Consider the following 15254-nt stretch of genomic DNA (forward strand, 5'->3'; position numbering starts at 1 on the left):
AAGGGAGAGGGTAAGGAGTCATTCCAATCCCGGGAGCGGAAAGACTTACCTTAGGGGGAAAAAAGGAAAAAAGGACGGGTATACACTTGCACACACACACATATCCATCCACACATATACAGACACAAGCAGACGTATTTGGTCTTTAAATATGTCTGCTTGTGTCTGTATATGTGTGGATGGATATGTGTGTGTGTGTGTGCGAGTGTATACCCGTCCTTTTTTCCCCCTAAGGTAAGTCTTTCCGCTCCCGGGATTGGAATGACTCCTTACCCTCTCCCTTAAAACCCACATCCTTTCGTCTTTCCCTCTCCTTCCCTCTTTCCTGAAGAGGCAACAGTTTGTTGCGAAAGCTTGAATTTTGTGTGTATGTTTGTGTTTGTTTGTGTGTCTATCGACGTGCCAGCGCTTTCGTTTGGTAAGTCACATCATCTTTGTTTTTAGATATATTTTTCCCACGTGGAATGTTTCCCTCTATTAATTTATATCATGAATATATATATGTAAATATAAGTAAATAAATGTTATGGATTTTTCAATTAACTGGTTTTGTGCCATCTTTTACACTTTTGTGCCAAAGATGAATAATAGTCCTCATATTTGCTTGGAATTATTTGGAAAATGGGGGTAATAAACAAACCAGGATGGCTGCATCAGCTAAACAAACCTTATCTTCTTTACATGAACATCTGCCAATGCATTTTAGTGGCTCACAGTCATAATAACACAGTCAAGTAAATATAAAATATTCGTATATGGACAGTATTGCATACTATTTCATTCATTTCACTTGCCGTAAGACAATTCTGTTAACCTTAAATATTTTTACAGAGAATACCAATTTGCAGTAGAAAACCCCTCATGTTGTGTTTCAAGAGCATTGATTTCTGGCTAACAACCTTCAACTGTGGTGGTGGCCTATTGAAAATGTATGTAACAGAGTGATGTATAGTTACTTGAATGGCAGCTAACATTGTTCTCATAAGTTATATATAATTTCATGGTCTATTGTTCACTGAATAAATGCTGCTGTTCCTCTTAAACAGGTTCATGTTGCTATTACATCTACATATATAATCTGTGAACTGCATGACAAAGGGTACTTCCCATTGTACCAGTTATTGGGGAATTTTCCCCTTCCATTCACACAGAAAGTGTGGAAGAACAATAGTTTAAATGCCTCTTTGTGTGCTGTAATTGGGCTAATCTTATCCTATTCCTAAAGTCAACATTCAAAGGTGGTTCCTGAAACTTCATAAGTAGGTTTTCTCGGGGTAGTTTATGTCTATCTTCAAGATGTCTGCCAGTTCAGTTATTTCAACATTTCTGTGACACTTTCCAGTGGGTCGGACAAACCTAGACTATTCATGCTGCCCTTGTCTGTATATGTTCAGTATCCCATTTTCTATCCTACTCTGCATAGGTAGAACAGTATGTGATAACATGCACTGGTAGTAATGTAGAGACCAGTGGAATGAAACATGGAGCTCACAAAGTGAACGAATAACCAAACAAGTTCAGAGATTAGTAAACTCATCTTAATCATATACAACACTCCAGAAAGCAATCCAAATCACAAAGGTATATCAGGCAAGGTCAAAACTCTGCTATTCAGTGGCATGTAACTAAAGGCTTCAGTGACAATCGAGAGATTGGCTGTGCGGTATTCAGTGGAAAAATTTTAACCGGATTATATCCATTCGCGGGGTGGTCCGGTAGGTGGCAAGGAAGCTGGTTAATGCTTTCCAGGAGTGGGCTGTCTTCAGTAGTTTGCACATCTGCGTCTTTAATGTCCTGACCATCTCCTTAGCTTCCGAATTTGATGCAGGATAGAAAGGGGCAGTGGTCAGTTGCTCAATGCCTATGTGCTAACAAAAAACTTGAAACTCAGATGCTGTGAACTGAGGGCTGTTGTTGGAAACTAGGTTGAGAGGTGCCCTCACTCCCCCACCCCCTCTCCCTGAACTGAGGGCTGTTGTTGGAAACTAGGTTGGGAGGTGCCCCCGCCCCCCCTCCCTCCCCCCTATTGCAAATATGATGAACAAGGCACACATACAACCTGCCTTAGTAGTTGTAGCCATTGGGAGAGTTAGAGATGTCATTCACGACTAGAAACACCATTGCACTCTGGAATGGACTGGTGAAATTGACATGCACTTTTTGACAGGTGTGGACACGGGATGGCCAAGGGCTAAAATTCAGTGTTGGGTATAACTGGTTATGGGTGCTGGCGTGACAGTACTGGACAGTGCATTCGGTGGAGGCTTCAACCCCAGGCCAGTACCCTTGGCACTGCATAATTGCCATCATTCTGCACATTTTCCAATGAGCAGCATGGAGAAGCTTTGGTATGTGTGGACAGAACATGTGATGAACTACCACCCAACATTCAGCATAACAAAATGACCCCCCAGTGATGTCAAGGCTCTGTCATAAGGTAATATGGCTGTGCCATTCTGGGATCGGTGTTGTTACGCAAGTGCTCCAGCTAACTGTGTTGTACAACAGACGACACCTTGCAGAGGAGTAGATCATGGGTGCCTTCTGCTGCTACTTTACATGCTGTAATTGGAAATTCATCAAGGATGTGTCACTGATTTGCTTCTAAGGTGAAACTCAATGCCTCATCTGGACCCCACCAGCATTGGAGTGCTGCATTGTGGGCTTACAGTGGATCTCATAGGCATAGTTAATTAGGAGCAATGCTCACTGTTGTAGCTGCAGCACTGGTTTAACATGAAAATTTTGGTTGTGGCATGAACAGGGGAGCACTGGGCTTGTGATTGGTGATCAGGTGAAACTTAGCACCGTAGAGACGCACATGAAGCTTCTGGACACCATTTATGATAGCCAGTGCTTCCTTCTCAATTTGTGAATAATCTCTCCGTGCCACATTTAATGTTTTAGATGCAAGCGGACCAATGCTGCAACCTGATGCATCAGTAACAAGCGTTAAACATATGGTAGGATGGCATGTTGCTAAATGGTGGGGTGGGGGGGTGGGGAGGGGGGGGGCAACTTAAGGTATGTCTTCTGGCACATCTCTGACCACACATATTTAATACCATTTTTGTGCAGTTGATTGTGCAGATGGGAAATGTGAGTCACATTTGGAATAAACTTGGCATAACCATTTACTTTGCCAAGGAACAACTGTAGTTCTTTGAGGGTCTTAGGAGCCAGGAAGCTATTGATTGCATCCACATGATCCTGTGTTGGTGTGAGCCCATCTTTACTTAATGTGTCACAAGTACTTGACACTCGCCTTAAAGAAATGGCAATGCAGACCATGGGCTTAGAGGTGCTCAAGCAATGTCTGTAGATAGTGAAGGTGGCCCAATAACTAACAAGTCGTGTAAGTGATTTACACAGTTCGGATTATCTTGGATGAGTTGCTCAAGATTCTCTGAAATATAACTGTAGCATTTGCAACCTCAAATGGTAAACTGTTATAATGATACACTCTGAATGGCATATTAATCACTCAAAACTGTTTTGTCTGATCATCTACAGAAAACAGAAAGCAGGTGTCAGTGAGATTTATCCTTGAAAAATAATGGCCTCCAGCCAGTTTTGCCAACAATTCCACTAGCTGACAAAGTGGATACAAATTGGTTTTTGCGTGAGTTTAATGGTAGACTTAAAATCACCACAGATGTGAAGTGATCTGTTAGGTTTCCTAACTACAACCGTGGGCACAGCCGACCAGTTAGATGATGCTGGGGATATGACACTCACACTTTGCAACCTATCTATTTCAGATTTAACATACTTGCACACTGCGAAATGCGCCGGATGAGCTCTACGAAACTTAGGCACTGCAGATTGCTTTAAGGATAAATGGTCCTGGAACCCTGTAACACTACCTACCGTACATTCAAACAGATGCTTAAATTGCACACAAGAATGTATCAAGTTCTGTGTATGGGATCGCAGTGGAAACTGGCCTTGAATTTTATAACCAAAGAGTGCAAAAGCATCTAAACCAAAAATGTTCACTGTCATCCAGTAGTTGAGTTCGAGGAAGATTAATTGGTCAGCTACATTTTTGTACTTGGAGTGGACAACAATCTGACCTCACAATGAGATCGACTGGCATATTATGTTATCACTTTGTCCAGAGAGACTGCAACTGTGGGGGTATATAGGCAAAAAAGTCAATACAAGACATGTTGGAATACAGTGAATAGCACTTCAGGTGTCATCAGGGAAGCAACCAACGATAAGGCATTCTGAAGGACTCTGTTGTGCAAAAATTAATCAATACATGTCAGACACATAATTGATAGTTAAAACAATCTTATAGGCTATGAATCATAACTAGACACTCTTAGTGCAGGGTGTCCCCCACCGCCCATCCCCCCGCCTCCTTGCCCACCTGCACTGCCTGCATGCCCCCCCCCCCCCCCCCCAATCCCTCACCTCCCCCAACGCACTACAGTAACAATGATACACTTATGATTTTAAAGAAGTGTGTGCTATCAAAACAGAGGGAAATTGTAATTCTTTTTTGATACTACAACTATTAACTTGCTAATGAAGTTTTCTGTCACCTCTTTGTAGAACAATGTCATACTCTGCAAGGAATGAAAACTGTAACTAGGCCTGTTGTATGTATTGGTAAAACCTGTTACAGTTTCATTATTAAACATAATACTTAAGTTTAAAATATTTCATCATACTAAATACTGAATAGCTCTTTGCAGTTTTTTAGTGTGGTTGTTAGAATTCGTAATTGTAAATTTATTAGCTCATATAGAAGCAATACATATTTTATAACATATTTTACTTTTTGGCACTTGGGTACACAAGTGAAAGTTCTTGAAGTGCCATATGCTACACCCAACAACATCGCCACTTTGTGATGTAGAGTACCGGTACCAATAACCCATCTCAAAGGCTATGGTGATGATAGAGCTAGGGAAGTCACAGAATGGTTCAGTTGTCATTTGACTAATATAGAAGAAAAAGATAGTTCTAACATTACTGAGATGTACAAAATATTCAGTGATAATTTCATGTCCATTGTGAGTAAACTAAGTTGAAATTACCGGCACAAACATAGTTACATGGATTCCTAAAAGAACAGGGAAGAATGTAAGATGGAGTTACTGCAGACTATAAGAAAAGAAGTTGAGGTAATAATTAATTTCTGAAATGTAGAGGTTCTTACGGTTATGATCACCTACTAAGTATGATAATGTAAATGTGTGTACCATACATTAGAACTACACTCATTTACTTTAGTAATACATCTATTCAGCTAGCTATTTCCCAGATAGACTTAAATATATACTCATGTGATCTCTACCCAGGAATGGAAAAATTAATATACAATAAAGTAGTTTGCTATTTCTCTGAGTATAACTTATTGCAAGGGTCCTAGCTTAGTTTTAGGAATGAATTTTTATCTGACATGGAAATTCACCAATTTTACACAATATAGTTGAAAGTACCAATAAAAAAACTGTAGGCATCGCCTATCTTTTGTAATGCAGCAGAGGTTTTTGATTGTTTAAATCACAGTTCATTGGTAAACAGATTTGAAGTTTATGGATTTATGAATGAGGCATTCGATTGGTTTCAGTCTTACATGAGGAATAGGAAGCAAAACTTTGCTACATGTCCTCACAGAACAGGTAATGATTTAGTATCTCAATGAGATACCAGTTAGTGTTTCTGATCCAAGCATAATTGTCACTGGTTCTGGCAGAAAGCAGGCAACCCTTGATTCAAAGCTAATAGCCTGTTTCTCAAGGATGATACATATTCACAACCATCTGTATAAGCTGAATGCAACTACCTTTGTTATCAGAATATTATGTATGGCATGATAGTGTGTAGCATTTTGACAGCCAGTGTTGATGATGCTGGTTGAGGCAGCCACTTGTGAGATGCCATGGTTTGTGGCATGCAAAACAGACAATGTCACGGAAAGGGCAGTGGTGCTGTTGATGCTGTGGGATGCAATCTGGACACAATTTGATGCCATGAATTTTGACAAGAATGGCAAAGAAAACATTACATAAGCCTCCCCTCACTTTGGGACACATCAACATCAAACAAAACACTTCCTTTTGTGTGTGTTTACTGATGATGAGTGTGGGGGATTGCTAACTTCAGCACTATCTACAGAGTCCCGTGTTGCCGGATGAAAAAGTGCTTAGTAAATCAGATGATGATGTTGACTGGGAGTCATCAGTTTACTGTGGAGCACAGTGGTGTCTAATTCTATCAACAGTGCTGACACCAGAGGAATTGTGAAAAACAGAAGGCAGTTACTTCATGGGCTTTGGCAATTCTTAACAAATCACTCATGTTGGGATTGGATGCCACAGTTTACTGTTAGAAGACAGTAACAATGCACACTCATGTTCGGATCAGTAATTTTACTTGCCTTGCAGTGAAGAATAGAATGATGGAAAGTGACAGTGGAGATCACGAAGTGAGCTATTAATCAAAACAAGACCAGAGTGTAGCAAAGATGTCCTAAGTGTATACAACAATCGAAAGAGCAGTCCAAATCAGAAACATAAATTAGGCAAGGTCAAAACTCTGCTATTCAATGACACATAACTAAAGGCTTCAGTGACCAGCAAGACACTGGCTAGCAATAGATGGGCCTAGGTATTTAGTGGCACACATGCGTCAGAGGGCAGTGCCACCTTATGTGCTTGCCATGGCAGCTGTGCGTCAGTTGGATGCAAGCCGCAGGTGTCACCTGAAGCCTGAGTATCTCTGATGTATTCCCTATGTCAATACTTGGGCTAGGTGGGGACTCAGAATCACCAGTGGGTACTAAACTTCCATGTGGTACACCCGAAGTTACTTCTACATCTGACAAGGACTTCCCACCCGAGATACAATGGTGTGTCATAATTAGAAATTTCACATGGTACCTCATACAGTCGTACTTTTTGATAATAAGTGTTGGTATGTTACTGAGTCTAATGCCTTTCATAATTCAAGAAGTACTGCCTCTACCTGACTGCCTTGATCTGTGCTAGCCACAGATCTCTTAACTGAGTTGGTATATTGTAATGTCAGTGTAAGAATCCCTAACTTATTAATTAATTAAAGCCTCATACTCTTCTTAAATTAACACCACATATGTTATGAATGGCTGGCTTTCAGACTGAAAATATTCTTACCACTGGAACTGAGTTGCCCCTGAATGTAGCCCTCACTGCTGATGACCAGTATTTTGATAATAAAGATAGTTGCATTCAGCCCATACAGACGGTGAATATGTGTCATCCTTGAGAGCTTATTGTCCACCCAAAGTCCCAGAAAGAGAACCAAGTCTTGATGCAGTTAAGAATCAGACTATCATCTGTGAATCAAGGGTTGCCTCCTTTCTGCCTGAACCAGTGATAATTATGCTTGAGTCAGAAACACTCACTATTATAAACCTCATTGAGATGCTAAATCACAGGATTGTATAACAAAGTTTTGCTTCCTATTCCTCATATAAGATTGAACTAACCAAATGCCTCATTCCTAAGTCCATAAAATTCAAATTTGTTGAGCAATGTACTGTGATTTAAACAATCAAAAGCCTTTGCTGCATTACAAAAAATATACAATGCCTACAGTTTTTTTATTTGTACTTCCAACTATATGGTGTAAAATGGGTGAATTTCCTTGTTAGATGAAAAGTCATTCCTAAAACTACGCTATGGCCCTTTCAATAAGTTATACTCAGAGCAATAGCCAACTGTTTTATTGTATATTGATGTAGGTGTATAGTTGTCAACATTTTCAGTTTCTCCATTCCTGTGTACAGATCTCATGACTATGTCTATCTGGGAAATAGCTAGCTGAATAAATGTATTACTAAAGTAAATGAGTGTAGCTCTAATGTATGGTACACACACACACACACACACACACACACACACACACACACACACACACACACACACACACATTTACACTATCATACATGGAATCTGATTGTAACTGTATGAATCCTGCTTCAGGGATTGATTATTACCTCAGTTTCTTTTCTTTTAGTCTGCAGTAGCTAATCTTACATTCTTCCCTGTTCTGATAGGAATCCCGGTAACTATGTTTGTGTCTGCAATTTCAACTCAGTTTACTCACAATAGTCATGGAATTCTCCCTGAATATTTTGTACATCTCAGTAATCTTAGAACTACTTTCTTCTTACGTATCAGTCAAATGACAACTGAACCATTCTGTGACTTCCCTTGCTCTATCCTCACCATAGTCTTTGAGATGGGTTACTAGTACCGGCACTCTACATCACAAAGTGGCGATGTTGTTGGGTGGAGCATATGGCACTTCAAGAATTTCACTTGTATATCCAAGTGCCAAAAAATAAAATATGATATAAAATGTGTATATAATCGACACGAGTTAATAAATTTACAGTTACTAATTCTGATAACTGCACTAAAAAACTGCAGAGAGCTACCCAGTATTTAGTACGTTGAAACATTTTAAATTCAAGTGTAATATTTAATAACGAAACTGTAAACTGTTTTAGTAATACATAGAACAGTCATAGTTACAGTTTTCATTGTTTGTGGAGTATGACATAGTTCTACCAAGAAGTGACAGAAAACTTCATCAGCAAGTTAATAGTTGTAATATCAGAAAAGAATTACTGTTTGTCTCTGTTTTTATAGCACACTCCTCTTTAAAATTGTGAGTATATGACAGTTACTGTAGTGTGTTGGGGGAGGTTGTGGGGTGCAGGCAGGCGGGGGATGGGCAGTGGGGGACACCCTCCACTAAGAGTATCTAGTTCTGATTCACAGCCAATAACACTGTTTGAACTATCAATTATGTGTCTGACATGTATGATTAATTTTTCCACAGTCTTCCACAATGCCTCCCTGATGATACCCGAAGTGCTATTCAATGTTTTCCAACATGTCTTGAGTTGACTTGTTATGCCACAGACCTTCAGTAGCATTTGTAATGACATAGACATAGAGGTAGCATAGTGATTTCATGCTCAGGTCTTTTCACAGTTTTGTCAGTGCCATATTTTGCAATTTGTGGCTTCTCTTGTGCCACTCATCCTCCTTCACTTACTTTTCTGATGTCCAGTTCCCATCTTTTCAACCACTCAAGCAGTCTGGTCTTTCTTTGTTGCTCAAGGCGGTGTCTTGTGAACAGCAATGTCCTCAGTCTTTTGGCTGTTCTGGTGTATTCAGAAAGACTTGACCATTTTCTAGGCATTTTTATTTGTCAACGAAATCAAAATGTGAGTAGGCACCCAAACCACAAAGCAAACATTATATATTCATTTTTCCTAGCAAAGGCAAAAGCAGTGTTGCTAATTTTTAATACACAAACTGAAATCAGTAAATCCATATATACTGCCGGCCGGGGTGGCCAAGCGGTTCTAGGCGCTACAGTCTGGAACCGCGTGACCGCTATGGTCGCAGGTTCGAATCCTGCCTCAGGCATGGATGTCTGTGATGTCCTTAGGTCAGTTAGGTTTAAGTAGTTCTAAGTTCTAGGGGACTGATGACCTGAGAAGTTAAGTCCCATAGTGCGCAGAGCCATTTGAACCATATATACTAGCCAAATAAATTCAGTGTTAGTTTGGATTTACAGAGATGATATTGCACCACTTAATACAGTCACAGACATAAACTTCTGAAAATACATCCATCATTGACGAGGTGATGGAATATTTAGGTAGGAAACAGGTGAACAATACACTACAACAGGGACCAACCAAGTGGGGCAATGCAAGTGTTAAGACACTGATCTCATATTCACTAGGATGCATTTGCTCTGTCTGGCCATCCTTATATACAATAGAACCTATTGAAAGTAGTGAAAAATTGTCGTTAAATTTTTAATATAGAAAGCTAAATCAGTACATCTGTATATCCTAACCATGTAAATTCATTGCTAGTTTGTGTTCGTAAAGATAAGATTGTGCCACTTAATTCTGTCACTGACATAAACTTCCAAAAATACATCTGTCACTGAGTTAGAAAAACTAACAGTGTCATCTATTGGTTCTTTGGTGTATTATGGAACTAACAGCACCATCTATTGGTACTTGGTGTACCACATTGTGATGATTAAACATCCGAAGTACTAACTGGAGCAGAAAATTTTAGATAAAACTTTAAATGAGGATTTTTTTCATGTTCTGATTTTGATGAAATAAAGCCTGTGTGTTGCCCAATCCTGTGCACAAGACACCTGTGAAAATCCCATGAAAATTCATCTAGTAGTTTTGCAGATTAGCATCTTCAAACAGACAAACAGACATCATGATTTCAGATAAAACTTTAAACTGCAACATCTTTTTTTTATGACACGATTTTGATGAAATAAAGACTAAGTTGCCACAAGTGATGCTCAGGTTACTTGTGAAAATCCCATAAAAATTTGTTTAGTAGTTCTTGAGACTAGCATGTTCAGTCAGATGAACAGACAGACATGTGGGTTTTAAATAGAACTTGAAATCATGTTGTCTTTTTTTCCAATTTTGATGGAGTAAAGCCTATACATTGCCCCAAGCTATGTTCAAGTTATCTGAGGAAATCCCTTGGAGATAGCATGTTAAAATGGACAGACACAACTGTTTTACAGTTTCATTATCTGCATAGATTATTATCTTCTTTATTCATCCAAGGATCATCTCTGAATGATATCAGAATTGTCAAGGTAATAAAATACAAATAAATAGCTACAAATACACAACACACAGAATACATGACATACAGTGTGAGGGTGGGAAAAGTGGTCTATGAGAATAGGACAGGTGGTCAGCTGTGGCCTTGATTAAAGAACCAGAATACCATGGAAAACCCAAATAAGAATGGCCAGACAGAGCAAATGCATCCTTGTGAATATGAGGTCAGTGTCTTTAACAGCTGCATTGCCCCACTTGGTTGGCCCCTGTTGTACAATGTTCCTTGATATACTCAAAATTTACGTCAGGTACCTTCTGATATAAAGAACAGTTCCGTGTTTCACAGCCGAACACACTAAAGACACCAGCTGGAGACTACTGGAGTGGGAAGATCCTGCTGTGTCCTTTGTACCCACTCCAGTCTGTTCAGAAAGCAAATTCCATGTCTGCACACATTCAACTATCCTCCTCAGTCCACCTGGAAAACTGAGTCAGCATCCCCCCTTGATGAGAGGGATGTTGATGTCAGGTGAATGATAAGACATTACTGTCATACATTTTATATCTTGACACATGATTTCAGTGTGAAAGCGGTAAACCATTGTCACATATGGAAATGTGACATGGCCTTGTAGTTCCCTTTCATTACTACTGACTACTATGTGATATGCATTACATTTGAAGAATGTTTTAGCTGCCCTTTTAAACAGCTGTACCTTGGTAATCTTTTTCATTTCCTTTGGCTGTTAATTATACTGTTTTATTTCCTAATAGAAAATGCTGTTTTGAGTTTTTTGTTTCTCCTTGGCAAACGTATGTCGAAACTGGCTTTTGTTCCATGATTATTTATAGAACTGTTAGTGAAATACTTGACAGTATTCTGCCTGATATCACTATTTTTGCACATCTTACAGTCTGATATCTTTACTCAATAAAGTATTGAATTTAATTTTGTTATTCATCATAGTTGCTGTGCTGCATCAAATTAAGTATAACATTGCATGAAATTTTAAAGAAATTGCAGAGATAAAAACACGTAGCATAAATTTTACCTATGGTTGATTTTAGCTCATGCATTGCGTGTCTGAAATGTAGATAAGATATCAGTATTTTATTTATATTTGAGAGCAGAAAGATATCTAATTTCAATCTCAAGTTACTCGTTTTTATATCCAGTGGATGGTTGCGTGCGACACACCCATGTCCGTTCCTGCGATTGGGAATTATGTTGTCATAATAATCATCATACTTCATAAACAGTTCAAGATATTGAAATGAGGTCTTTTGCAAATGATAGCACACAAAGAGGCTTGTATGTTGTATGATAGATACTTGAAATGTTTCTACTCTCCGAGACATGGAAGTAACTCGTCCGCAGCAATGAGAGGGTCAGCAGAATGGGACACAAACATGTCAATAACAAGTAAGGAAGACCCAGGGGTGGCGTTTATACATGTTCTCAGCACCTGGGGAGCTGGGGAGCATGACGAGTTAACTCGTTCACAGCAATCAAAGAATTAAGAACAGTATTTGACCTAATACACTACCCTGAGGAACTCCTATGTTAATATGCTGTCTTGTCTGACAATTGTTTTACAAAAAATTTATCTTCAGCAGATGTGTGAACTATCTCTACCTTTTGCACCTTGTTTGACAGGACAGACCTCAACCTCTCATTCACTGTTCCTCTTATGCCTAGTGCTTCTACATTGCTAAATAGTATTTTGTGATCAGCAGTATCAAAGGCCTTGTACAAGTATAAGAATATGCATGTAACTTTAGTTATCCTTGTGAAGAACTTCAAGTACCACTTTTTTGAACTCTGTGATGTCCGGTATTGTATTTCTCCCACTTTGGAAACCTAACTGCGCTTTGTTAAAGAGGTTGCATTTATTCATGTAGCTCATTAGTCTCTCTTTCATGATTGATTCATTTATTTTTGGGGGATGAAGACAGTAGTGAAATTGGCCTGAAGTTTTCAATGCTTTCTGCATTATCATTCCATAGTAAGGGAACAACTCGTGCATGTTTTTAGGACTCTTAGAAAAATGCCTGAAATAAAGGACTTACTTATTATGTCTGTTAATCTGCTGTCTGTTAATCTATTTATGCATCCCTCAGAATGCAGTCAGGAACCTCATCTATGTTTACTGACTTCTTATTTTTCAATTATTGCATTGTGTTCCTGACTTCAAGATGTGTCGTGAAAGACAATATCATTGTCTTTGCTGTGTAAGTCATTGTGAGTGCTACATATATGCTGACAATTATCATATTTCTGGATATCATCCAGAGGTGTCTCTTATTTCTTTCTCTACTGTTTTCTTGTATCTTCGGCTATGTTATTACAGTTTTGCTCCTTGGTCTTCGAATGTCTATAGGTGCCTGATGATGTGCTCGATTGTGAATACTCTGTGCATATTCTCTTCTGTTGTGATGTGTATCATGTGACATGATGTCAGTCATTGTATGTAACAATGCCACACATAATGTGAGAAGTTGTTTGTGATGTATGTAGCAAAGTGTTGTTTTCTTTTACAGCATAATAAAACTCATGCCACACACTTTGCAGCTGCCAAAATGTTTGTTGCACTGTATATTATATCTAAATTATATGTTTAACCGATTGCATGTCACACACTGATTCTTGGTTAACCTTTTCTCATATTTATTTTTATGTGGCACAATATAGAGTAACATGGAGAACTGTATCAAACCAGTCTTTGGACTGAAGACCACAACAACAACAACATTTTTATGTGCCGAAGGATTTGGAAGCACAAATTTTTAGTTTATAGTTTTTCATATTTATTTTAACTTAATGTGTGTCATGTTAACTGATTCTTCTGCTGCTTCTTGATGGAAAAACTTCATAGTTATAAATGAAAAGTACAGTATTGTGTACTAGCTGTTACCCGTAGCTGCACTTGCGTAGCAGTAGTTTTATTATGATGAGTGATGGTGTGTAAGTAATCTGGTAATGTATAATGATCTGGGTGTATAGTTGTTTAGATATGTACTGTGTATGTATAAATGTATGTTTTGCCAATATATATGTACGATGAATGTGTTTGTGTTATTTTGCCATATGTTGAATCTTAGTTAAAAAATGTTAAAAGCTACAAAAATGTTTCTTTCTTATCAATTAGTTATTTTACAATCTTAACACAGTTCCATAAACAAGTTTTTGATTTTGCTTCCTTGTGCAAGGACATAAAGATTTTGTGGGTTTGGCTGCAAGTGAGACTTTTCCATAAATGAAATGCTAAACGCCTTCCACATTCTACATTTAAAGGCATAACGTCTCTCTGTTTGTTGTACAGCATCTAAATGATGCAATCGCTGTGAGTCTTCAAGTATCTCAGAAGCTATAAGAGATGTATGACACTCAATGTTTAAAATACAATGGGCATGTGACTGTTCTAATGTGTCTATAGCTCTTTAGGTCACATTTCATTCTGCATCTAAGTTCCAGTTGTAGTGAGATTTCTCTGAGTTTTGCTGGATTCGAATAACTTCCGCAGCTCAGAATCTCTTAGAACTATGCTCTAAATCAGACTTAGTTTTGAAAGCATAATGTAAAATACACAATATTAGTAATACATTTCTTAAGGCTTTCCCAATGTAATAGTTTTACATACAGTTCTCAGACTTATCATCAGATTTTATTATTGTATTTCCACACTATTTGTTGCACAAGCTGTCCAGCTTTGTCAGATAGTGTAAGAATTCTTTTTAAAATTTCAGAAACCACACATGAGTAAGCATTGGATTCACACTTTCAGAGAATAATCTATAAACATTCCGCCTCCGCCTTGCTGCCCTCCATGCAAGTGTTATCTGCCAAAATTGGTTCAGTGTTTTAGTCATGAAAACATAGCTACTTTTCCATTTATAACATTAGTATGTATGTTCTACACTACTGGTGTAGAACATACACAATACTGTGTTTTCATTTATAATTAATGTGTGTCCTTACATTTGGTGGTTTTGTGTTTTAATTTGATAATTTTGGTATTTGGTTTATAGTTTTTCATGTGTAATCATGTGTATTTACAGCTGATTTTTATTTTATTACAGATCTTTGGAAGAAAGATCCAGAACGAGAATGAGTGGAGAAGGTAATATTTGATTAATCTAGGTTGTTCTAACTCAAATTGTATCGTGATTCTATGTCCCATAATTTAAGCAAAAAAATGATTGCTCACGTATACTGGTTTGATTATATGATCTTCAGATGTAGAACAGCCTTTTATGACTGAAAATACAAAGAAAACTTTGGTTAGTTTAAATTTGGTAGTGTATGTTGTCAGTTCATGTAATGTATAAAATACTCTTTAAATGGATGCTGATGTATTCTGCTGTTTTACATTGTGATAAAAATGTGATATGACTTACAAATGCAATGGCTGACACAAGACTGAGCTTACCTCTCATAAAAGGCAAACCACCAACAACTAAAATCTGTTGGCGTTGTGATGCAGCATATTGTAAGTTGACAGTGTGTAACGGGCCATTAACACACTTATTCACCTACGTGAACAATTATCAAGCATTTCGGACCAATGACTCCTATAGAATATACAGGAGCTATTAAAGGGAGTAGACAGCAACTCACCTA

The 15254-nt window shown here is 38.2% G+C and overlaps 1 protein-coding gene across 1 annotated transcript in view; it reads left to right on the forward strand.

Annotated features, from left to right (window-relative positions):
- Positions 1-15254, forward strand: part of LOC126249154 (uncharacterized) — a 325728-nt gene that overhangs the window by 203640 nt on the left and 106834 nt on the right. Inside the window, exon 11 of the mRNA XM_049950809.1 lies at positions 14714-14754. Coding sequence (XP_049806766.1) covers positions 14714-14754 — 41 coding nt within the window. The remainder of the gene's footprint in view (positions 1-14713; positions 14755-15254) is intronic.

Source organism: Schistocerca nitens, chromosome 3 (assembly GCF_023898315.1).
Source record: "Schistocerca nitens isolate TAMUIC-IGC-003100 chromosome 3, iqSchNite1.1, whole genome shotgun sequence".
NCBI classification, from domain to species: Eukaryota; Metazoa; Arthropoda; class Insecta; order Orthoptera; family Acrididae; genus Schistocerca; species Schistocerca nitens.